This window comes from Ostrinia nubilalis, chromosome 10 (assembly GCF_963855985.1).
Source record: "Ostrinia nubilalis chromosome 10, ilOstNubi1.1, whole genome shotgun sequence".
Taxonomy (NCBI): domain Eukaryota; kingdom Metazoa; phylum Arthropoda; class Insecta; order Lepidoptera; family Crambidae; genus Ostrinia; species Ostrinia nubilalis.
Window position 1 is genome coordinate 5,644,063 of NC_087097.1, and position 27,015 is coordinate 5,671,077.

Consider the following 27,015-nt stretch of genomic DNA (forward strand, 5'->3'; position numbering starts at 1 on the left):
TATGGTTGAAATGATGATGGTGATGATCAAATTAAACCTAACGATCGACGACCTCATAAAGGTAGCAGGAAGGCGTTAAATGCAGGCCACTAACTGGTCAACATCATCTTTCAAAGTCCACTTTACTATTTTTAGAACCAATAAAAGTACAAGGTAAGGGGCATACAATGATAAAATTTGATTTAGAGACTGATCTAGCAGAATTGCGAACAATGAATCTGAATGATACTCGTACAACTCTTGTGAGAGACAAATATTGACGTCATAGCAGTAAATTGTTTAGGTCTGCACCATATGACATACTAATGCAACCTAAAAATAATAGGGTTGTCCGCTTGTACATCGATAAAAATTATCAAATTATAGTATACAACAAACACACAAAATATTTGAACAAGTTATTGCGAAATTTAAAAATTCCTAACACTAACCGGTTACGGTAAGTATAAAGTAAACTTTTTGCTGAACGTGACTGGCAAACCTAACAATGTTCTTAGGAACGTACAAACTAAATAGTTTGTAAAAGTTATACTTATGTACCTACGTACTTTTGTTTAGTAACTTTTATAAAACCCATCCATTCACCATGACCCACCCAGCTTTCATGTTGTTAAAATAGGCACAAAGTTATGTAACATTTATTTACTTTCCACATTATGATTTCCACATTATGACATGTATAATTTTACCTTTTGTAGCATAAGATTAGCCTAGAGTTTAAACTGTCAAATAAGTTATACAATAAATATTTTTTTTTTTTTTTTTTTTTTATTCTACTTTGGTAACTAAATTCAAAACTTAATTTAATTAGTCCAAAAAATTGGCAAATTAATTAACAAAGTGATTTTTAGGAGAGAAGTGGGTCTAATTCAACCTACGAACTCATCATCATCTAATGCCGAACCCTTAAAATCAACACAAAATCGCTAACTAAACATCACATCAACAAAATCATTTGACAAAGCCAACCCTAGCCTGCATTCAATTTGCGGGCCCACTGCGTTGAGTCTTTGAACGATGAAACGATTTGATTACTTGTATTGTGTACCGACACGGTTTTAAAAATGATGAATAAGTTTTGCATCTGATTCAATATTGCTGTGGCATCATTTGTCACAGTTTTTTGTTTGGTTTTTGTTTACCTTTTCAAGCTTTTGGATATAGGTTAAGTTTTTTGGACAGTTGTTTTTTAGTATCACGTGGAATATCTTTCTGTATGAAGGGTATAAAACGCCTTTTTTCTCCTGATTCTCTCTGAAAATGTATCAAATATTGGGCACTGTTTATGTACAGGTCAACATCACACCTGTATTTTTTATTGCAAAATTGTACGTATTAAAATGGTTAAAATACTAACTTATGTAGTATGTCGCCAAGGGCTTTAGCTTCATGTACCATCGCCTGTATCTGCAATACGAAGTTACGTTTAAATAAGACAATGTCCTTTTCACAAACATGGAATTTTTGACAAAAAATGAAAATTCCGGAAATTCTTTAAATTGATAATTGTCTCACTAAGGTAGAGTAAGTGTATGAGATTCTAATTCGAATAGCTGAGTACTATAGCTTATGACCATGCTATTAAATTGATATAGCAGGTATCAAGCACATATCACTTGCCGCACGTGCGCTATTATGCAGACATGAATGCATAGACAATGGTGTCCGGTATACGGACATGTAAATACCCTGTCGGGTTGAGACGCTTGGCATCGACAGGGGGAGTTCTGTGAGACCATAAAATATAAAGGACTTATTCCCAAATGTCCACGGCTCTATTGTTTTAAAAAAGTAAGTTCATATTTTGATTACCAAGGGAACCACGACATAAAAATAAAATAGATTTTGTATTCTAAAATTTCATGGGCCCAGTGGGAAAAGACGAACAATTAAATAGAGTCGTGATTTGAAAACCTTTGGGTATAACCCAAATAAACATTACTTGAGTTTGATGAAAAAGATGGTATCTAGTTGAAGGCATGGACTACAAATTGACGAATTTTTTAAAAAGGGGTCAGAAAATTAACGATTTACCGTGCTATCAGGATTTTCTGGATTATTATCAAACAGTAACACATAAATACACATTGTAAAATATGCTCAAACAAAATCACGAACAGAAGCACACTGAACTTTATCCGTTGATTTATTATTTGTGTTAACGTTGTTTATTTTTTCATTGTTTGACATTTAAAATACTTTATTTTTCATTTTCAATTCAAGAGGTTAAATCCTGACGTTGTTGTGAAGTTATCCTAAAATTGAACTGTTCTTTGTTTTTATGCAGAAAAAGGCAGATATTTGTCCGCAATCGCGAATTATTTAGTGTTTTCTCATATTTTATCTAGTCTGTAGAATCAATAATATTTTAGTTTGGACCACCCTGTATATTCTGTTAGGCTTAGACACAGGGTAAGGAGTTTAGCATTGATTCCGTGTGATTGATGCCTGAAACGGAACGGTAATCCGATACGATATCACGTTCGTGTCCATTCGGTCTGATCCAAATTGCAGATAATCCGATAGATTGTGTTATAATTCGGTTCGAATAGGGCTGCTGCAATTCCCATTGAAATACTTTATTATTACCAAATTTATGTGGGGGCTAAATAGTATGCCGCGAATCCACACAAAATAGCGGGTTGAGTAAAAGGTTGTTTAATTTATTTAAAATTGCGAGAAAATGGGCTAGTGAGGAATACAGCGGCCACTTCGCGTCCTGAACACTACCGAATCAAAAATTACAGACGATAGGGACACTTACTTGCAGCACATCAAGTCTTCTCACCGTGATCCACCACGTGAAGATGAAAAGTCTGCTTACTGGCGGGCCCGCCTTCTTCTCACTATCCAATAACCTGCTCGATCTTAGGGAATCCGATCACAGCCAGAAATCACCACAATTTTGCGTATTTTACACTATATTTGCTTTTTAGTGATTAGTGGATTGGACTCTCTAAAAAATACTATTTTTATGATGAATTTAAAAAGCTTTAATAGCCAAGTATGTTTTCAACTCACATTTACTAACTCCAAATGAAAACTTCTTGAGTAAGCTAAGAAAACAAGCTTCCTATGACACAATGTTTTGGATTAAAAAAAAAGTAATGATTGTTTAAAAATTCTTATGTGTAGGTAGAGTAACAAAATCAAAATATGAGATAGCATTATCAAAACTACAAATTAGTAAAACGTAAAGCAAGTAGGCTTTTAAAAAGCACTTTTACATGTTCATGTTTCGGGACAATAAATGGGCCAGTGCTGAGAAGAAGCAACGCAACAGCGCAAGCAACTCAGTCACTATTGATAAAATACAATAGAAGCAGATTTGAAATATTTTATTAATACCCTGATTGATGAGGCAACCCTAAACAAACCCATCACAGATGCAAGGGTAAATGAGATTATTGCATCTAAAGTGCGTTATAGCTATTCAGCACAAGTAGACTGGAACTAATTCGTTAAATATTCAACAGGTCGTAATCACCCGTCGATTGTTAACGAAATGAAAGGACATCATTTTGTACAAATAATACCTATTAAGTTTGTTATGTGTTAGTCTATTTATAGCTACTTAAGATAGTTATTCCACATAGAAAATACTGCCAAATAAAGATGTAGATTGTAGAGACGTCGAAAAAAATGTTGTTGTCGGAATTATTTTCCGAAAAGACAACTTGACTTTGACTTAAGGAATGAACTTTCTATGACAATGTTAATTGATTTCTAATCTATCTTCTATCTATCTATATAAATAAAAATGAATTATTGATGTTCGTTAGTCTGATTAAAACTCGAGAACGGCTGGGCCGATTGAACTGATTTTGGTTTTAAAATGTTTTTCGTAGTCCAGGGTAGGTCTAAACGGTGAGCAAATACCCGCGCGATATTATTTTTCTGTGACAGACAAAATTCCACGCGGGCGAAGCCGCGGACGGAAAGCTAGTTTCAAATATAATTTTACACAGAAAGTTATCAATTTGGATAAATTATGTGTAAAAAGAATACAATCTTCTTTTTATTTGTAAAACAAAATAAAAATACTGTCTTGTTCAACAAACCGTGTGGAGTTAAAATGCCAATAGATATTAGCCAACTTTCAAGATTTGCTGTTCTGAATCTTTTGCTTTATTATTCTTGGCCCCGTAATAAAGTCTGATTCAGCAAACATTCAGGGGAATTAAGTGAACCGAAAATCTTATTTTATATAGATCACAGGCTTGCTCACTTGCTCTTGATAACAATCTTACCTGGGGGTGCACGAAAGTGGTAATTTATGAAATGAAATAAAATAGTTTATTCAGTACATAGACCCTTTGCAGGGCACTTAGTATACACGTCCCAAATATGTATAGCTTGCCCTACCACCACTTCGGGATAATATATGGGCTGGTGCTGAGAAGAAGTGGCGGAAGAAACTCAGTCACCTTTTGTGGAACGTGTTAGTGTAGAAAATGCTTAACTCGTTATTTAAAGCCCTTAAGATTGTATGTGTTGGCAGGCAGGGACTTCCAAAACCTTTAATTGAAAAAGTATATCTTGAACTATGAACATTATACCTCAAAAATGGTGCATTTTTAATGACATGGCTGTTCTCATTCACCTACCCAACGTTTATCGGTTCACGCCCACCAGTCACAACAACGGCACAGCCGTTTGAGTTACAATAGCGTATGTGTCGATTCCCAGTAAAAAGTTTAACAACATAGTAATTTGGCGATAAATTAGCGGATGTACAGACAACGGCATGTCAAGCTTGACACAGTGGCGTCTATCTCGTTGCAATACAGGCTATTTTTCAAGAAAAAATTATGCTGATGTGTTGTCGACTGGGCACGATAACAGATCCAATGGACTGACTGTCATAGCGTGCGTGTTACAAACGAGTGTTGTGAATAAAACGAAATTGATGTTGAAAGTGAAAATTATAAAAAAAAATAAAACCGACTCCAAAAAACCTACACTAAAACGTAGAAAAATAATTACTAATTACCTACTTATTTATTAGGACGAATTATTAATATTTATGTAGGTATACCATGATTGATACTTCTGGAGTCGGTGCCAAGATTATGAAACATGTAAAGTTTGCCTGCACCGACTCCAAAAGTATCAATCATGGTATACCTACATAAATATTAATAATTCGTCCTAATAAATAAGTAGGTAATTAGTAATTATTTTTCTACGTTTTAGTGTAGGTTTTTTGGAGTCGGTTTTATTTTTTTTTATAAAATTTTACTTATTTCTTGCTTTTTAGTTAACTAATTATTACCTTGATGTTACCACTGAAGGTAGGCAGTACACTGAGACCAAAAAAAAATTGGTTCATAATCGGCGGAGATATTGCGTATAAAAAAGTTCATCCCCAATTTTCCACCCTTGGGGGTGAAATATTTTCTTCAAATTCGCATGAAACCACCCTTTTGATAATACCTATTCAACAAAAAAATAATCGTTCAAATTGGTTTATAATCGGCGGAGATATTGCGTATAAAAAAGTTCATCCCCAATTTTCCACCCTTGGGGTTTGTTTTTTTTATTATTAAATTTAAATGGGACCACCCTTGAGGTATTACCTATACGCCGAAAAAAGATTTGTTCAAATCGGTTCATAATTGGCGGAGTTATCCCGTAACAAACATAGAAAAAAAAAAAAAAAAAAAAAAAACATACGGGTCGAATTGAGAACCTCCTCCTTTTTTGAAGTCGGTTGATGACGTGTTAATTTTATCTACTCCCCCATATTTAGGTACAGATGATGACACGTTTAGTTAAACACTGTGTCACTTTATGCTCTTGTATTAAGATATATTTTGCAATAAATATGTATAGCTTGATGTGCTGACGACTGTACATAAAACTAAGTACTTACTGATGAATATTATTCGAATAATTTTACTAATATAAATATTTTTGTTGTTTCAGGTAAGGAATGCCAATTGAATATTCGTATCTACAACTAAATAAAGTAAGTACTTATCGGAGAAGTATTTGTCTAATTTGGAATGTTACCATCTTATTAGATTTTTTTCAAAATGTAACTGTGAAAAACCAACTAATTGTATAGCGTGAATGTTCATCTTTATAGATCACAAAGTTTTCCTCTTTATAATATTAGTGTAGATTAATTCAACTATTATTATTAAATTGATTAATCAATATTGTAGTTTATATTATACAGAACATATCAGGTAATTGACTGCAATCATACCTGATGTTAAATGAAATTGCAGTCTTTAAGATTATCCCCAACACAGCGTGAAATAACTGCAAACTGAGCATAAATTAAACCTTTTCAACGAGAATAGAAATAACAGGCTACAAGTGTCGACAAACAATGAACATCACAACAATGGCCGCTTCCTGAGACGGCCTCAGAGACTCCCGAAGCGGAATTCGCTCAATTGATAAATTATCCAATGTTTCGCTTCTAGATTTGATTGGAACAATCAATTTGTCTGTCTCGGGGCGCTTGAAGGGTTAATTGGTGCTAGGACATCCGAATACCATTCGAATATCTTGGGGGTCTACCGTCGACTGACCCCGTTATTTTGACTTTATAACTGTCAGTTACCGTTTTGACAATTTTTTTTTCATTCGGCAACTGGACCCTACTAAATAATAAAAAAAATAATTCAGTTAACAAAATTTTACACATTGATAGTCGTCACAGATACATGTCGTAAAACAGGCCTTAGCCAGTTCGTTCGTTCGTTCGTTCGTTTCAGCCAAATGACGTCCACTGCTGGACAAAGGCCCAAGGTTTTCCACAATGAAGGGTCCTGCGCTGCCTGCATCCAGGCTCTTCCCGCGACCTCAGCCAGTTCTAACTATGTATTATTTATATAGTGAGCGTCTTCTACCTTTCCTATTATTTCGTAGTCCAAATAATATGAAAGGGAGAGGACGCCGACTAGCCACCTGGTGGTCCAGGTGGCCAAGGACTTAGAGCATGCCCAAGTAAATGTTTCCCAGGACAGACTGTGCCCAAATAATGGGAAATGGCTAGGGCAAAGAAGAAGACGTGGGTAAAGGTGATGGATGAAAAAATATTTGAAATAACAATCCGGCGACTGGAACCGGTGGTTCCAATTCGAAGTGAGGTCAGTCGATGGAAGACTCATTTTGGTCGCGGGATCGGTCATGGGACATTAACATTTATGGAAACTATAGTTACGATATGAATGGTTAAGCAACGACAAGGTTAAATACCGCTTTTGGATTGAAGGCCTGACATGAGATAATATTAATGACTTGGATTTTATACCTTCTTAATAAAATAGGCCAATTAAAAAGCTTTACTTTTATCCGTTCTGAGTATTCTAATGTTAAACTTTTAATTATGTATTATGTAATTAAAATTGAACCAAGCGTGAATTCTTCGAAATTATTTTACTGAAACTAAAATTACACGCCTCAGTAATATATTAAAATACCTTTTATTTAATAGCAAAATTCATTTACTTAAGTGTATTTAGCTTGAGCTTTTCTCCTACAATTTAACATAGCTTCCAAAGTGTTCATAATATTTTTGATCTAACTCTAATCAACACGAGTAGAACCGCGGCTGAAAGCTAGTCATCTGTCTACAGACTGGATTACTAAAATCTACCGTCTCAAGGACATTCCTCATAATTAATCTACCTATCAATTAAAATAATAATCCCGCTAGACAGGTTTACAAATTCTGCAAAATCTTCACGGGATGAAATTTCTCGCATACGAAAATTGGCTCCACTAATTGGAACTCCGAATTAGCAGGGCTACACCGAAACGCCGTTTACGTTTTGGGCATATCTGTCACTGTCGCTCATGCTGGCATCTCGCTTTGTTTGAGAGGGATGGAAACATTCGAAACTTTGGATAACGTTTTTCGGAGGTTATTCCACGAAGCGCACTTTTGAGGCGCATCTAATGATTACTAATATAAAGATTTCGAATTGTATGTTTACTAAGATAAATATAAAGTACCAGGGCAACGTAAGACACGTATGTTTCATTAGGTGCGCCTCAAAATTAGTGCGCTTCGAGGAATACCTCATTTTTGGAGTAGCCCCATAGATGCGGAAATTTCACTATTGTTCGGAACCTTAGCAATTTGCAGATACATTGCTATAGAATTAGAATGGTGACCTGGATTTTGTGTAATTAAGTAGCTACGCTAGATTGTTTGATTTGAAGATCTGAGGCTAAGATTTTAGTGTCAGATGTAACAGTCATGTTTTATTTTCGTAGCGTATTTTGAATGATGTTTGTATTTTTTTTACCGTTTTTTCCTTAAAGCCCAGATGAGTAAGCTAAATTGGAGGTCAGTAGGATATATTATTTGATATTTTAATTTTAAATGATGGCCGCGACTGCATAACGTACATGTTAAATTTTCTTTCAGAGATTCAATTACCTAGATATCTAATTTATACTGGGCTACTAAGTTCTATAGAGGAGTTAAGCTAAATGTCGTTTCAGGACATATTTACCTAACGTATAACCTTACACCCTTAATATAATGATTACCCCGTGCAACACACGGTCGACGTACATTCCTGTTTAGTGTAAAGAAGCAGACTCTAGGCGTTTCATAATTATGTGGGTATAAAAGACTAAAGTCAAATTAAACTGGACACTTGACGGTTCTCAGGGTCCGTTTGACTGACAGACGATGATGCACTGACCTATCACGATTAAGTACACAAGTACCGTAAAACTATTTTTTATGTGTTTAAGTATAAGTGATTGGTACAGACAGACAAGAAGATTATCGGAATGACAGCATACTTAGTCGTAGACAGGTAAACATGCTAAAAGCAAGACAAATAAAATTTAATCTTCAAGTTATTATAGGCAGATAGAACAATTTTCGAAATATCTGAAATAACTTTAAAGCCAAGAATAAAAAAAGATATTTTTCCCATACATATACTGTCAATATTTCAAACTTAAATGTTTATTGCTATTGGTGTACCTTTATCAATAAACGAATAAATAAACTTATCTATCCTGCAGTCAAAGTTGTCTGGCAATTGAAAAAAACAATAACAGGAATTGTTCCGTACTTTAAAAAGACAAAAATAAATCGGCGAAAATGTTCATAATGTTTCATGTAAAGTTTTAAAACTTTCAAATTTTAAACCATGTATAACAAGTTTGTGTAGGCTTGAAAATACCGACGAAACTTGTTCTATTTTAACATTGAATTACTTAGTACAACTCACTTTGACAGACCCGAAATTGTTTAAAGCCAAACCAAACTGATTTTAAACCTTTCATTTCGTGGTCATGATATTTTGAACTTTGTCTGTATTTTATGTTTCAAAATACTTATCTGAGTTTCTTTTCTAGATTTTAGAGTTTTAGGTGGGTACTTAAGCGAACATGAATGCGATCATGTTTTCTTACTTTTAAAGTCTGAAAAATATTTCTAGATAGAGTCGAATGTTATTCGGAAAATCTCAAAAAGTTTCGAAATTTCTAATTTCTACGAGTAAAATATTGTTATTTGTATTTTTTATTCAAGAAAAACAGAAAGTTTTCTCTACATTTGCAAGTAGTTGTTGTGTTTACAAATAAACTGAGGCCGACTTGGAAAGCAATTTCGCTGGCGCCCTTCGTGACTGGCCTGCATTGGCCCGGGCATTCGGTCAAACAACCGCCCGGATCCTAAGGTCGAGGCTAAAGGTGGTGTTACAATGGCTATTACAGAAGCTTTAAGTGTTAAAAGATAATATGCTTCTGATTTTAAATCTTTGTGGTTTAAATTTTCTTGAAAGTTGTTTAATTTAGTTTAGAATTGGAAACTTGATGATTTGAATATCTGCGCTTAGTCTTTTCATGTTTCCCAAACTTAATAATTTTTGAATAAATTGTTTTTTTTATTTAGTCAAAAAATCTCAATAATTGTGCTTATGAAAATATACAAAATATTTAAAAAAATCAAAATTCCTTAATTTTTTAGATTATTTTTTTTCTCAAAATGTTTACTGGAACTTGTGTTGGCTATCTTGCTTGCCTAAAAATTTTAACATTTTCCTTATATTTCATTTTTTATTTGACCTGAACTATACCCATATGAACACGCGTCTTTACCCGGTACCTGATCCGACTCTCCCATTGACCTGTCACCCTTGCAATACCAGCAGCGAATGGCGGAGATCCACAAAGTTATTGCTTTGACCTGAATAGGGGACTACTGGAGACTATGTTTATACGGCGCACGCAAAAACGGCCAGTGCTGTGCTATGGGAGTGACAAATGGATCTTATTTAACATGAGTATTCTTAACTTTAAGTAGTATAAGTGCTACTTATAACATACATATTCATCTACACTAATATTATAAAAAGGAAAGATTTGATTGTTTGTTTGTATTGAATAGGTTTTGAAACTACTGGGCGACTTTAAAATTCTTTCACCATTCTCTGGGTTAGCTAGTTATTCATATTGGGAACTAGATCTTGCCTGTGACTCTGACATTATTGTTCCAATTAATAACTGTGTTATTTTTGTACTTTTAAGTGAATTATTTAAAGTCGGTTTAATTTATTAAAATTTAGCTCACAGACAATTAGAGCTTTAGAGTTGAAAGGCTTAAAGTACGCTTCTTTTATTGCATCTCACGAAATTACCCCGAAACTTTTGTACTGACGGTTTCTTTTAGAATGCATTATTTATTTCATTTTAAGTTTAGAGTTGAATAAAGAGAGGATTGGGCAAATAAAATTACTAAAACATACAATTAAGTGTATTTTAATTCATTTACAAGCTTAGACTAGAGGTGACATCATAGGCAGTGATATTTCATGAAGTATTGTAAATTATCGACTAGTTGAAGGTTTAGAACCTTGCCTTGTAAGCGCTTTGTGGGCTCGCCTCGCGCGCGGCGTGTTCGGCGTTGTACTTGATGGACCTGACGATGTATTCGGGGATGGCCTCGGGCGCGGGGGGAGTGGGGAGGTGAGCACCCTGGAACAAAAGAACACATTGTAAATAAACAATTTGAAAAAATCGAACTGGCTAAGGATTCGACCAAACGAGCAAATATTAATCTCAGAATAATTCGTCAGATTTGACACATTATTTCACATACTGAAACTGTCTATGTGCCAGTTACACCAGGAGATATTCTCGGATAAAAGTTTGGTCGAATCGGGGCTATGCGGCAATCTGTCGCTTGCCGGACGACTGCTCTTAGTAGTAAACCCGTCGAAATTTTAAAGTTTGGGAAGCGACTCTAATCGCTAAGAAATTTCAATAACAAAAGAACACGTTTTATAAAGTGCATGACGAAGAGTGGGTAGGAAGGGCTAACGTATGCAACAATAAAATTATGTAAGTTGGTATAAATGTTTGATTTGAAAAAAGACAGGAGTAGAGTCTTTCAGCGACTTGGCCCATTTATTTGGCCCAATGTTTTTATTATTAAATTAAACACCAAATCAACAAATATCTACTATAGGCATAAAATACCTAATTAATCGAGCGGAATATAAATATTACACAAGTTCGAGTGGTCCCTTTATTAACCAAATCTCATTGATCTTGAACTTCATTAAAATACTCGTCCTATTAAATCAAGATTATGTTCCAATGTTAACTTGTAAACTGCTACTTTCAAGGTTGTGATGCCATTTGCGTGTTAACTAATTTAATCAGAAGAATTTGTTAATCATTATGCTAATTAAACTGTGGCCAAGTAACTTCTTTTGGACTTTTGGCATCGGTAAGCGTATTTTGTGCTTTTGGTCAAAAATAATTATTTGATCAAGTAAACCATCGAATGAAAAGTTATTTTCTACGGCTTTAATTCTGTCATGTAATATGACTTTGATTCCCTCCGATACTAATTGAACTATGATGTCCTTTTACATTCTGAACCTCTTGCTCAATATAGAGACATGTCGATTCGATGAGATTGTAAAAATAAAGACGAAACACTTACCTGGGGCTGGTAGCCGTTCTCGTCAGCGGTGTAGGTCAGAGAAATAACCTCACCACCGGGGGCGGTGTACTGGTTGGATCCCTGGACGGAGATAGCCTCGGCTTCCTAGAAAAACGATTAAGCAATAGTTAATATAATGGTAATATCTCAGAACACCTTAAAAATCGCCTGCTTGGGACTTTACCTATTGACTTTTAGTTTTGCTCGGCGACTGTGATTACAGCAAATACATTTGACATGACACCTTCGGCTTGATCATCACTTTTAATCAACTGAGATCAAGAGTAGGTCAAGACTGCCTCATTGTGGATAAAAAATGGCAGGTTGGCCTGGTACCGACTCCAACAATATCAATCATTATATGGATGTGTTAGTTTTACAAATTATAATCAATCTTGAACGGTAAATAATGCAATTATTATGTACTTTGCTATAGAGCTAGTTTTAATTGATAAAAATATACATAAACAGTTTGTATTGGGATACTTCTGGCGTGACCCGGTGCTGCACGAGATCAGGCCATAGAATCCCGAGAAGATAAAAACAATTTAAAAGCATTGTTATGTTCCGGCAGTTTTTTTTTTTTTTGTAAGTATGTAAGTGCTATTAGAATGCACTTGCAATTGGAGCTAGTGGAGTACTCCAATTGCAAGGCAGTGATTGATGTTATAAGTGTATGATTGTTTAAGTTTTGTTAAAATCTTTTAGACTGCTAACAATGTATGATACGTAGACTTTAAAGCTTTTTGTTGTGTCTTCTTTACTGGTAATTACTTCGAGATTATAGGGGTTAATTCTTAACAAGCGGGAAGTGGTTTCGTGTGCGAATCTTTGTGTGGTGAATCTAGGGCACTGAGTAAGTAGGTGTTCCCAGGTTTGCGGGGTTTGGTCGTCGCAGTTAGAATTTCGATAGCTAGTTCCTCTGTGGATGAGGATTTCAATTCCTTTAGTCTCCATCAGGTGAGATGCTGGCCAAGAGACTCCTCGTTGTGTTAAAAAAAAGATGGTAGCATCAACTTACGCTGCCAACGTTCTTCAGGGCTCCGCTCTCCTGACCGGCGATGCCGTTGCTGGTCTGGTAGCTGAATTGGAAGCTCTCGGGGCCGACGTCGGCCTCCTGCTTGACAATCTGGGCGTCGGCGTCGGCGCCGGCGCCGCGTGGCAGGTGCACCACATCGGCGGCGGCGAGAGCCACGAGGGCGAAGACGGCTACGAAGGATTTCTGCAGGCAGATCACCAGCTCGTTAGAATCGTTTGGATGAGCAGGATGGGATGACTGGTCAAGTTTTGATGGACGATTTTTAATGGATTCTTCAAGGTGTAGTAGCAGCCTTGTAAAGTCAGCGCCAAATAGTTCATGACACCCAAAGTAGTCGAAAAGTTTGCAAAACGTCTGTGTTACAATTGGAGTAAGGTTGTGTTGTCAACTTTTTGGGCACTTCGGGTATTACGAACTATCTAACTATTATGTACAAGAAAGGCTGCCATACGGTAGGTGACAGATTGTGACGCTTGTCACCAAACCAGGTGTGACGATCACTCCACCAAGAATTTAGCGTCGTAGACGAAGCCGAAGCCGTACATTGCTTTGGCGTGAATATGCAATTTATGAAAATTCCAAGTGATTTTTACATGCAATTACATGCAATTATAATCTTTAACATTTAACACAAAAGTTTTTTTCAAGTTGCAGCAAAAAATTAATAATTATGTGAATTGCTTCAATAGGCTCACTTTAATTGGCGCTTATGCATAATATAATTCGGCAATCGGTTAAATTAGATAATTACAAAAGTCTAATCTTGGTCAAATTAAGTTTAATTTCACTTTGCCGTAAGATCATTTTTCATTTCCAACTTCCACCATTTGGTGACAATGTTAGTTGGTCCAATTAGTTTTCAAAATTGCCAGATTAATATATTTTTGCGGACGATATCGCTAAAAAATCACAACTAGCTCACGGTCCACTCACCATTGTGTCAGAGGTAAGATCAACTTGCGACTGTGACTGTGGATTATTCCGTAAGCGTTATATAGTCGATAGAGATGACATTTGCATTATTTTGGAACTATCAGATATTCTATAATATTATACACAAGGTCAACACGTGTAAGGCATCTTCTAAAGGCACAGGTTTAAACCCAATCACTCGCTAATCAGAGACGTGTCGCTAGCAACGGATGGCGTTACATAGAAATGGATAGAAACCAGTAGTATCGCGACACGTGCTGGGTGGAGTTGGCTATAAATTAATATTAACTTTGAAAATAATAGTGAAAAATTTCACGTGCTGACACTGCCCTTTGCCATTTGTTTAATACGATTCGTCGTAAATAAAACACGATATTGTGAGCGTTCACAAACAAAGCGTTGTTCGTCGATAAATTTTAACCGAACAGAGTGCCAGTATGCCAGTCCCTGGAGGCGGTTGGCGGGCTACCAACGCGTCCGCGTCGAATATGGCATAATTATGCCAACGGTAAGGAATATACGGAGCGTTATCGATGGGCTGGGAATTAACCGCTAAATTATGTAATCTGTAAGGACGGGGATACACTGGCCATAACTTAGACAATGGCTGTTTCTTCGCCAATTTTTTGGTACAAATATTATTGGCATTCGAATTCAGCAGTTGTGGTCCCAGGTCATCTGAAGTTGCTTTCTGTCAGCTTTTACGCAAAGGCGCAGTAGGTAACGCTCCGATTACGTTACATTACAATTAGCTGTTTAAAAACGATATGGTATAATTATGGTCGTTCAGTCGCGTTGCAGCTGGAAATGTTTCCTGCAATCGGGACCCTAGGTAGTGAAAAATAAATTTTATCATCTTTTAAAGTACATAATCCTAAAAATAAAAATGTTTGACTCGTCGATATCGAGAATCCAATTAAACACCTAAAGCCATTCGAATCGATTCTTGACCCGTTCGAGTAACCTTCAACGATATATTTAGGCAGAATCATAAAATCTACATACTCGAAAAATATAATTCATAACCAGAACTATTTGATAATCATTTAATGATTGTATGAATATAACACAGCGTACGAGAACGTGTATTATTAGAACGTAGGCGCGTAGATTTATTATTAATTCTAGACTGATAAAAGTAAAAAAGTTACGCCTCTACTCTTACTAATATTATAAATGCGAAACTCTTTCACGCAAAAACTACTGAACGGATTTTGATGAAACTTTACAGTATTATTGTTTATAACCTAGAATAACTTATAGGCTATAATTTATGACGATCTGTGACAAACTAAATTTCACGCGGGTGAAGCCGCGGGCAAAAGCTAGTGTCTGATATAAATATAGTGAAGATGAAATATAGTGAAGAAGAGTGTACCTACAGTGTAGCCCTAGCCTATTGTATGCCTTATTGCTGCCAAGATCTAAGCAGGTGTGCCTATTTGGACTGTCACAGCTGTTTGTATTAACTACCACTTTGATACATGCTGCACTACTTCACTTTGATTTAGTAGTAGGTATTATGTTTCGTTAATAAAAAACACGTTTTTTGCAAATACATAGAATACTCTTCCTACAAGATTTTAAATTTTCGCGTTCCATTACAACTAAAATAGAGAATCACGGGTCTCAAGCCGTGAGTACATAATATGTAACTCATATAAAAAATGTCGCGTTGAGACCCTTTTTTCTATATTCGTCCTACTTATCAAACTCGCAGGCCAATCAATACACACAAATTAGATTCATGCACACGAGTAAGTATTTCTTTATTTTGCGCGGGGTTCGATCCCACGACCTCTGACGTAGTAGTTTAATATCACTACGCTAAACGGCAAGTAATTGCTAAAAGACATAATATTGTGTGCTAAGTTTTCATGCATAAAACTTTGAACAAATTTTTTTTCTATTAATTATAAATTAATATAAATTAATTATCTAGGTGGACCGACGATCTGGTGAAGGTCGCGGGAAATACCTGGATGCGGGCAGCGCAGAACCAGTCGTGATGGAAATCCTCGAGAGAGGCCTTTCTCCAGCAGTGGACGTCATTTGGCTGAAACGAACGAATAATTCATTATTTATTAAAATTAATTACTTTAATATTCAGATAGATGGAATGTATAAGAAGGTCAGAGTTTAAATTACATATTTAAAGTTCATTACGGTCGTTAGACACGGCCTATGTCAACATAGTTCAAATTTATGTAGCAACATCATCTTAATTAACATTTTCGAATAAAAATTATTGACGCTCACTAGATGACCTACAATCAAGATTTATTCCAACGTCTTAAACGAGTAACAATTTACCGCATTATTAGTGAAGTTATTATTCCGCATCATTAAAAAAGTTCGATTCAGCCAAATGACGTCCACTGCTGGACAAACCACTGCTGGGCCGCTGGGGCAGAAAAGTTCTCGAGTGGCGACCACGAACCGGAAGACGTAGTATGGGCAGGCACTTCTTTCATCAAAAACTAGCCCTTCTTCTCTATAGTCAAATTCACCTAAATACTATGCTAAATTGGCCGCTATTTTCTGATTAATTTAGGCAACAAACAGACAGAGTATTTGTGAAGATGATATTATTTATAAAAATCGATTATACCCAAGTTTGTAAGTATGCGATGCGAATAATTTTATTGAGGCCATAATATACAATTTAATGCAATTGTTATCTAAAAAGACAGCAATTTACAATGTTGGCAGTTTTGAGAACGCGACAGGTAGGTACAGATGGCCTCAATAAATACAGGTGTTTTTGCACAATCCTGACTAAAGGCGGTCTGAATGAATATTCGTGAACTGATTTAACGTACTTAAGCTGCAATTATTCAATGATTCGGATTCTTTATACGAAAAAGCAAATCGTATTTAAATAATGTACAGTTGCCGTAAGAAATGTCACACGCAGGAAAGGACTTGATTTGTTTACAAATAAAAATTAATTCCCAATTTCCAATTTTTCCTGAATTTCCTATTCAAAATTTGAAAGGACCCGACCCTCTAATCAAAGGAGAGATTTATAAATAAAAAAACTCCGAAGGCTTGGTATGATTCTATTTAGAAGAATATTTTACACATTTACTTCTTTTGCCATTTATTTTGCAACAAAATATTATGGGTCTGATGTGCTTTCAAGTAATAGTTGAGCACTTTTTATCGGGATACTAACGCCCGTATTAACAAACGATGCTTGCTTAAGTGAAGCAGCAAATCGAACGCACATCGTTGATTAGAGCTCTGTGGTTGGTTCGTGCGTCACCCTGTGCGTCCACGCGCACTGTGAGACCTCATAGTAATGTTTGTGAATACGGGCGTAAAATTGATAACAAGTATTGCTTCAGACTGTACAAGCATTAAGCGGAACCAAACTTGAATGTCAAATGAGTGCAACGTGCATAAAGTTGCATAGGTAATTGTTTATTACGACTACACGTCAGGCTGTACTAGCAGTGATGTCATTACTGTCAAATGAAAAAAAGCCTTCGTGTAATCGTGTCATACATATTTAAACGTTGAGTCGTACGTCTTTGTTAGTGCGCAACATGCCCTTTTACATACAATAAATACAAGATTATATGAAAAGAACTAGATTCCTGCAGTAATAGTAAGGTCACAAAAATTTCATTTTACAATAATGAACATAATATTTAGGTCATCACTACTGTTCGCGTAATGTGCTAAAAAGAATGATCAATGTTAAAGGTTACAAAAGCTGCTTTTCTTTTAGCATTTTCCTGGCTGAAAAAAAAAACAATCGGGTAAAAAATATATTTTTAATTTTTCCTGAAAATATTAATTCATCTGGCTTACCTTTGCCCTTTATGTCTCACACACCTCTATAAAACATTAATACGAATGTACACACAATTTTCACTTCAATCCGTGTCCTTATTAAAAGGATTTCTATGCTGGCCGTACGAGTACATTAACAAAAATAACCACACATTAACCCTTAGTTATAAATTCATACAGTTCATACAGTTATTCCCAAAGCCCTCTCCCAGTAAGTTTGCACAGCAATATTGAGTGGAGCACGCGGTTTGTTGGCAAGTTCGCCCTCAAATATGTACGTAACTTGCTAGTTTCGAACTCTTATGTGTCGGAAGATTTCGCGGTTTGCGTAGTGTTCACGTTTTATTTGTTCGGTGATTACTTTTCGTAACAGATTCGGTGCGATTCTGGCACGGATACGTAAATAAGAAATGTATTTTGCACAGTTTCAGGCAGCTTTGTAACTAAGATTTACTGTGTTACCACATATTAAATAGTATAGGTACTCACTGGGCTATTTTAAAAACAGTTGTACATTTTCAGGAAGTTGTCTAGTCATGATTAAGACTTTTGCCTACCATGAAAGAAATCCGTCATTAATTTGGTTAAATCTATGTACAGCAACTTTTGTATTCGACGTAATAGGATCAGTTTAATTTTCAATCCATACCACCAAGATCTGTTAATAAAAAATAATACCAACCGAATTGAAAACCTCGTCCTTTTGAAGCCGGTTAAAAAGGTTTCGTTTTTGGCTAGGTAATAAATAAATAGCGTGATTTATTTGTAACCAAATTAATTTAGGTAAGCAAATAATAATTCACTCAAATAAAACATGTTCCAATTATATCATATTTTCAATAACATCACTAATATACACAGTTCACGATCGTCAAAGGCCAATTCCATCACGAGCCGTCAAATGTAATATCGTTAGATTCAACAAGAGCTCTATTTATTGCTTTACTTTCAAACTAATTGTAGCACTTTACGATGTTAGCGTACGAGGCCGAAACATTGAACTTAGATACTTCCGAGTTTAGATTCAGATAATACACATCAATTTGACTCTTAAAAACGTGATCGTAACAGTATTGAACTCTCAACTCTGCTTCATTTATTTTAATTCAACACTTACTCGTATAAAGAGAAAAGATTTGATTGTTTGTTTGTATTGAATAAGCTCCGAAACTACTGGACCGATTTGAAAAATCTTTAGTTATCATTTATTTATTATAATGCTATTTGTGATGAACATAGGTTCGCTGGGGCAACTAGTAGATAATACTTGTAATCGTAGTAGTATTATTCGTTCGTTCGTTTCAGCCGAAAGACGTCCACTGCTGGACAAAGGCCTTCCCCAAGGATTTCCACAAAGACCGGTCCTGCGCCGCTTGCATCCAGGTACCTCCCGCGACCTTCACCAGATCGTCGGTCCACCTAGTGGGAGGCCTGCCCACAGTAGTATTATTATTCTGTGGTATTACAGTCAAAGTGAAAATTGCTCCATTTTGACATACGAATACTTATACTTAACTAAACATATCCATATATCCATTCCACGGCAGCTGAAACTGATGAAGGATTGTCATCAAACGGGACTATTCTCACGGACAAGGCTTGTCATCAGCAGTCACAATCTTTAGTCATTAATTATTTCAAAATTCTTAGCGCTTGGAGAACATGGATCAGGTCCCATGTTTATTTTAGGGACCCATCAAAATATTCTTTATCGGAATGTTATTATACTTAAAATAGATACACCCATACATGGGTAAAGCTTATCTTTCCAATTCAAGTGACCCTAAGCCTACATCACACCTTTTCCCTGCCTAGGGCAAGATACGGCTAAAATAAGATTCTTTGAGTAGTTTCCTTTTATCATGGTCTTTGATATGTTGTAAGTACTTACTAGTACACCTACACAGGTTCTACCTACCTCATCTCATATTTGTATTATTCTAGCTATTGTGCGCCACTTTAGGGAATTCAGACGATTATGGAAAGTCATCCTGTCTATCTTCTAGCTAGTCTATTCTTGTTTACTTTAAGTCTTGACTCTTGATCGATGGTACCTCAAAACTTTTTTTTTCTACATAAACATATTTATTGTTCGATCTCACGGTTTTATACAAAACAAATAGATAGACACTTCTACATTCATTATAAGATACCTTAACAATGATAGTAGGAAGTTCTTCGTTACATTAAGGGCCCTTACCCATGGCAATTAAGTTTTGCGGGATCCAATAATGTAGGATCCCGCAAACTGGACTGTCGTGGTGTGTATATGAAATTCGAATTTAAAATTCGAACAAGTCGGTTTTTTGAGGGGCACTCCATACCGGATATTCGTGTGAAAATTCATATATTAAAACAACACGTAAGTATACTACTAATGATCCGGCAAAAAAACAGTCCCTGCAAGAAACGGAATGTCTCAGTGGGAAAGAGCGCTAAGCTTACAAATCTTTTGTCTCATTTCCCGTCTCATTTTCTACAGTAAATTAACCTTTAATATTGTCGAAATATCGAGTTAATCTCCATCTACACTTCTAATATCCCTATATGCTGGCGTATTAGACCGGTGGCCAAGCTCCTTGACCTACTAAGCCCGGACAATAACGACACACTGCGGATGACATTCCATTTACTTGACAAAAGTGCTTGAAGCCTTAATGGGATGATAAATGCACCTTTCGAGACCATTAATCCTTATGAAGAGCTGCCATGATTTTTTCATAAAGGGATGAATATAATTAGGTAACTGTATTACTCACTTTTTTATCCACTATGAGGAAGCTTTTAGCTTGCAGCTCACCTTATGGAAAGTGATGATCAGGCTGATGGTGGAAGCGAGCTTCATCCGGAATCCTCAGCCACAAAGGAACAGGCTATCTTAATCTTTAACTGCCCGAACACAACAAGGCAGACTTAGAATAAGTAAGGCCATACCAAACTGGAAAAAGTTGCCCCCATTGGGAATCAGGACCTCTGGGTCTGAGGTAGGTGGTCTTACAACTAGACTGGGGGCGGAGGTTTATAAAAAGGTAGAGCAGCCGGTTCTAGATTTCTACACATCATTTCAGCGAATGGATTTGTCATTTGACGTAAACGCCCACTCCTCGGTTAATGGAAGGTTCTCCCATTTACTAGGTACCGGCGAGAATGGTACGACGATGTATGGAATATCATTTCTGTTTCAAATAAACTGGTTGATTCAATTTAAATCTATCATTATCCTGAAAGCAAAAATAAATATCGAGTATTTTACTCTCGTACACTAAACTTGAACAAACAGAGCTGTGAATTAGGTACTATTACATTTACGAAACAGAATTTTCTTTATTCTCCTTGGCATTTCATCAAAAGTTCCAAACTCATATTTTATTCCTCAATTCCAATTGGATCAAAACGTTATGTATTCAACAATCAATTAGCCTTACAACAATGCAATGTTGACTCAATTGGTAATTGGCGCAACCGACACAAAAACAGGTGTCAACGTATTCAATCTTTTTAATGCAGTTCTATTTGCGGGGTGTGCATCGGAACAATTGAACAGTAACGTGGTTACTTAACCACAGAAGCGTGGGAGCACACTCGCGTGAATGTTTATACATCGTGCTGATTAGTGATGGGATACAAGTTTATAATTCGATGTAATCGAATATGAATCGCACTTTTTGAATCAGCATTTGATTTTGGTTCTAAAATTGTATAATCCGTAATAACTCATAACGAAGCGCGTTTCAATCTCAAGCATAGATTGAGTATTTTCTGATTGTGTTTGTTGAATATTTAGATTACCATAGGATAGAATTTGTTTTTGAGATTGAATCAAGTTTTGAGCGTTCCTTTGTAGGTACCTAATACGGAACTAAAATTCATATATTTACGAGTAAAAATTGGGTACATTTTAATAATTTTATTGGCTAAATGTTATTTACGCCATAATCCCTATGCCAAATTTGGATGATTAAAATATGCATTCACATGGATATTTATTCGAATGATTTTTGTTTCGCGTACCATTATCATAAAGTAGTTTATCGAATCACTTGTTCCGCTCAGCCTATCACTAGTACGTATATCGAATGACATAACAGTGTTAGCGCTAATGAAAGAAAAATAATTAAAATTCTATAACACGGATCACGACATGGAACATCGATTAAGTAAGATAATGATTTAAATAAGGTTTTTTATTATGTTGTGTTTCGTTGTGTTTGTGTCTTGTGTCAGAATATTCAATTCTTAAAGATGGAAAAAAATGCAAATGTAGATAATCCGACTGCGTTAATTAATATGACTTTGTCCCACTTATCTGTAATAATTAAACTGCTAGGAATATCAATTTAAATATACTCATTGCTGTAACACACAAGCTTTTGAGCTTAAAAATCTGTGATAATGATAATGATCACGTCATTATCAACACGAAACGTCACGTATCACAGACAACGAATTCACGGAAAATGTCCGTGCGTAAAAATTACGTGTTTGGAAAAGTATCATGACGTAGGAAAATCATGAAAACGTGCTTGCATATTAATTAATGTAATATTGAAGCGCTGTATTATTGCTGTCTTAACGTTAATTGTATCAGAGAGAAAAATACAGATAAATAAATAAATATCTAGAAGTCAACCATGAGAAAATGCTTCATTAATTAATCATTTTTAAATGAGACCACGCCAACAGAATGTTCTATTCATTTTATATTCCAATTACTTTGATATACCTACTTAAATAAAACTAGTTACTAAAACGTAAGAAGCAAATATTATTTTATGGTTCGTTTGTTTTATTATAATATTTTTGCATGCTTACGAGTTCATAGAAAATCTTGTTTATAAAAAGCACTTGAGTAACAAGAATTTTTCCTCGGCTAGTCCTTGGGTTGTTTTTTTATACTTAATATTTTAATGGATACTTTAATGAAAACATTTTATACTTAAAAGTCGGAAAATTCGTTCAATAATATTATCCAATCACATTAACAGAAAACCGACTATAAATCTTTTACTCCGTGCCTTTACGATCTGGTAACATTAGAGAAAACCGCTAACAGAAATCTAATCCAACCTGAAGTCGAGATAATAGCATTACTTCATCGATATCGATATAAACCGATAAAACCGATACAGAAACAAAATGGAACAATGTGGGAACGGGATCGATTCAGCAAAATCGTATTAAGTGCCGTCGCACACGGTACAGGTTAAAACATGGCTTTTAAACCAAAGCTAAACTTGAGACGACTAGTTTTGTGACCTCTTACAAAATGTGTGAATTATTACGAGACTCTTTGTTGTATAAATATGCTCTGTTGTAATGTATACCTTCACAAGAAACCGATACAAAGCGACTCGTAGTTCGTGATTTCAAAATTGTTGGAAATAAATAACATTGTGAACATTCGTTACTGGACACTGGTGGAGCAAGGACGATACTTGTATGCAAGTATCTGTTCACGCGAAAGACCCCTAAGAACTTAATTTTCAAACATCGTATTAAGTGCCGTAGCACATATATGACACAGATACATGACGTATGAATTCAGACGTTATTACTTGTTTTGCATGCAAATTACCCTTAGGAAATGAAATTCCAAAAAACGTTTTACGTTTTTTAAAGACAAACTACAATCAACACAAAGGCATTTTGAGACTAGTCTTAAATGATTCTTGCAAATAAAAGCACTTTCCTTCTTGGAGCTTGAACATGGACGATACTCTTAGCACACCAAAAGTCCCTCAGGAATTGAATTCCCAAAAATTGTATTAAGCGCCGTCGCATACGACACGACACGACACAAGTCGGCCGACTCGTAATATCAACCGGACGGCGGCTGCAGTTCCGTAACTAAATTGCGCCGTCCACCTGGAAATGCGACGTCAGAATTTAGGAGCACCTATTTGTTCCCGTTCGGATTCGTGTCGACCGTGTATTTGGACAGATATTGCACCGATACGACTTATTGGCTGCTAAAGTTGTGCATCACTATGCAAGTATGCAAATATCTCGTGCAAAATAACTCGTAATTTATTCAGCTCTCTAAATGTTGTTTGAAAATTCGGAATATGGTGTAATAAGATATTACATACTGAAAGGAAAAAAAGCGAAATTAACAGGTTTCAAGGCGTTTAAATTTTCAGTTTCAAATAGATAATAATAATCAGTCAAAAGGTCTAGAATCAAAGTTAAGACTTGCTTAATTAATTCAAATTTGTTCTTTATCTACAAAGAGGAAGCTCTTGGCCTACATTTCACCTGATGGAAAGTGACAATCAAGCTGAAGGAGTGAAATCCATAATCAGATAGGAACGGTGACCTCTCTCTTACCTACATTAATAATATTAGCTTAGAATGGCACTAAACTATCTGCATCTACTACCAAATATTGTCAGCTGGTCAGCATTTCCCAAACTAAATATTTCGCCGTCCACCGGGAATGTGACGTCACAATTTAGTGGCACCTATTTGTTCCCAAGTTCGAATTTGCGTCGTTCCGCTGTTTGAGTTTCACAATTAAGGCGAGCTTATGCGTCTGGACAGATATTGCGGCGATAGGTATTCCCGGGGAGTTATTAAGTTACAGATGTTGCTGGCGACGCTGGGCCAGAAATGTATGTGGTCTAGAATTGGATTCGCGTGGAATGGAACGTTGTTTAGAAAGACTGAAATGTAGTGTTGTAATACAGTGTTTTTAGAGTTTTATCGAGTCACTTTACCAATTGCGCAAGATTTAGGAACTCAAGACAACATCGTATTGAGTTACTTACCTATAAGGCCCGATTCGACCAAACTTTTATCCGAGAATAACTCCTGGTATAACTGGCACATAAGGCCCGATTCGACCAAACTTTTATCCGAGAATAACTCCTGGTATAACTGGCACATTGACAGTTTCGGTATGGGAAATATGTCAAACTGACAATTTATTCTGAGATTAATATTTACTCTTGTTTGGCCGAATCCACCTTTAATGGAGCATTGGAGTATAGATGGACTCTAGTAATCTAGAGTGTACAAATATCACACTCTTTGCACAATTCCAACTCGGGATTACTGGCTTTATAGTCCGGCCTTTTGTTTTGTTTTCCACATACATACTTACCTACATGCAAAACTCATCACATGATAAGACCCAAAGTGAGTGCAAACAATGAAACACCTACTATCAGCAGTAAACACGAAATCGAGTCACGGAATGACACTACAACTATCGACAGTAAAACCGCAACAGAAAAACATCTACGGGTAGTTACCGAGTGGAAGGAATCCGAAGCTGTGACGACGGTCGTAAACCGGTGTCATCTCATCACGGATCTGACGACCTGTGCCATCACTGCACACCTTTACAATACAAGCCTTAGAGACCAAAGTAGATTGGCAAAAAGAAATGACCGCACGACCGCACCAATATCTCACCGTTATACTGTTTAGCATAATAGAGGTGGGCTTTCACAATATATCTTCAGACGACCCTGTTTTTCGGGATGAGACAATGATATGTATGTCGACGACCTCGATGCTGTTCTGAATTGTTAGTTTTAGCATTACAATCTTAACAATGACTATTGTTAATTCGTAAAAGTTAATTGGTAAAGAATATCGCGATAACTTTCTCTTACCTGGTGTTATTAATGATTTGAATGATTGACGACCACGAAGGCTTGACTTTTTAATGATAGAACTCAGTAGAGCATTTACAATAGGACAATAGTTCGCGGCTGATGATACCTATTGTAGGTATTCTGATCCAATCAAAATCTATATTGATTCTCAATAGGCTATTCAACGCCATTTGATGAATGAAATTGCTATTTATTTAGTTTATAAATCAATTGACCTGTTTCGGGACTTCTGTTGTATCTAAAACAAAAGTCAATATGAGAAGGTAAATATTAACGTCGACAGAATATTACAAACAAAAGTTAAAATGGAAAATTTAAAACGAACAATATCAGATTTTAGAATCATAAGTGATGTTGCACTGTTTTGTTTCATTTGCTTAAACGTAAAATTTATTTATTTATAATAGGCTGCCTGAAGACTCACAGAGATAAAATAACTCACAAATATTATTTTAATTAAAATATTCGGACAAATACTAATTTTGGAAACAAAACTGGCAAACATGACGCATCACTTTCACGCCTGTCCTGAATTGACTTTTTAGGAGGTAAACCATATTTTAGAATAAGAATAATATTACAACTATTGTACTGCTTTTTGTTATACAGATCGACACGTTCTATTTTAAGCAATACCTTCATGTTTGGGAATCTCCAATTTTGTATGCCCATACGAAACGTTTCAACCAAACGGTCGCTCGTAAAAATTTATAGACGTAGGATATATTCAGTGAATGTGTAAGTAGGTGACTATGCATAGGATTACCATAAGATGATTATTTATGAAAATGTGATTCTTTATGAAACGTGTAATGACATGTCAGTACGGTTTATTTGGCAATAAAGTTCCATCCGAATGTATTATTGTGAGGCGATAAGGAATAACTTATGGGACTGTAAAGGGAGATCTGTTTATGGTGTGCTGCATAGAGACGTTTTGTTGCGTTTATCATATTCAGTGACTTGTGAATATTAGTCTACAAGAGCGTATAAAGTTATTATTTACTTCTTGGTATTGTCGACAGCACATTAGAGTAGTATACAGTTGTCACTCTATATTCAGTAAATAACTGGCTGATTAGTGATGACAATTTGTATGAAAAGGTTATAGTACGAGAGCCCACGACCAAAATTTTTGTCTCATAGCAATACGGCCAAAACCGCATCAAATCGATAGATACGATTATCCTGAACTCGAAAATACCAATATCAGACATTTTCCGCGTAGCGTTTGATCTGACCGAATTTTCAAAATTGTCAAAGAATTTTACCGAACTGCATCATAGCAATATGTCTGATTTGCAGACTGTAGTTGAATGATAGTTCTGAGATACCGGTAACATTATTTTCAGACGTTAGTGGTGTAGCGCAAACCCGTAAAATCACTTAAAAAAATTAAAAATGAGACAAAAAAAATGTCTCATAGCAATACGTCTGAAAATCTTTTTTATTAGTAAATTTTGGTTATTTGATGCGAACAAAACAATTTTCAGACGGAAATGTGAACGCATTAAATTTTGAGACCGTTTTGAAAATGTTAACAAATTTTACCGATCGGTATCATAGCAATATGTCTGAAAATTGTTGGACATGATAAAATAAGTTGTCCACATGTGCAAAAAATTTATATCAGACAAATTAAGTGTAGCACCTTCTCTATCATACAACTTTTTGATACACTT

At 35.7% G+C, this 27,015-nt stretch overlaps 2 protein-coding genes across 8 annotated transcripts in view; one reads left to right on the forward strand and one right to left on the reverse strand.

Moving 5' to 3' along the window:
• Positions 1-27,015, forward strand: part of LOC135075734 (putative polypeptide N-acetylgalactosaminyltransferase 9) — a 246,261-nt gene that overhangs the window by 135,829 nt on the left and 83,417 nt on the right. The window lies entirely within an intron of this gene.
• On the reverse strand, positions 10,731-13,928 carry LOC135075537 (cuticle protein CP14.6-like). Its single transcript, XM_063969961.1, has 4 exons — positions 13,911-13,928; positions 12,960-13,160; positions 11,939-12,043; positions 10,731-10,962 (listed from the first exon to the last, which is right to left on the reverse strand). Exons 1-4 carry the CDS (start codon positions 13,911-13,913, stop codon positions 10,834-10,836), a joined length of 438 nt encoding a protein of 145 aa, XP_063826031.1. The 5' UTR covers positions 13,914-13,928; the 3' UTR covers positions 10,731-10,833.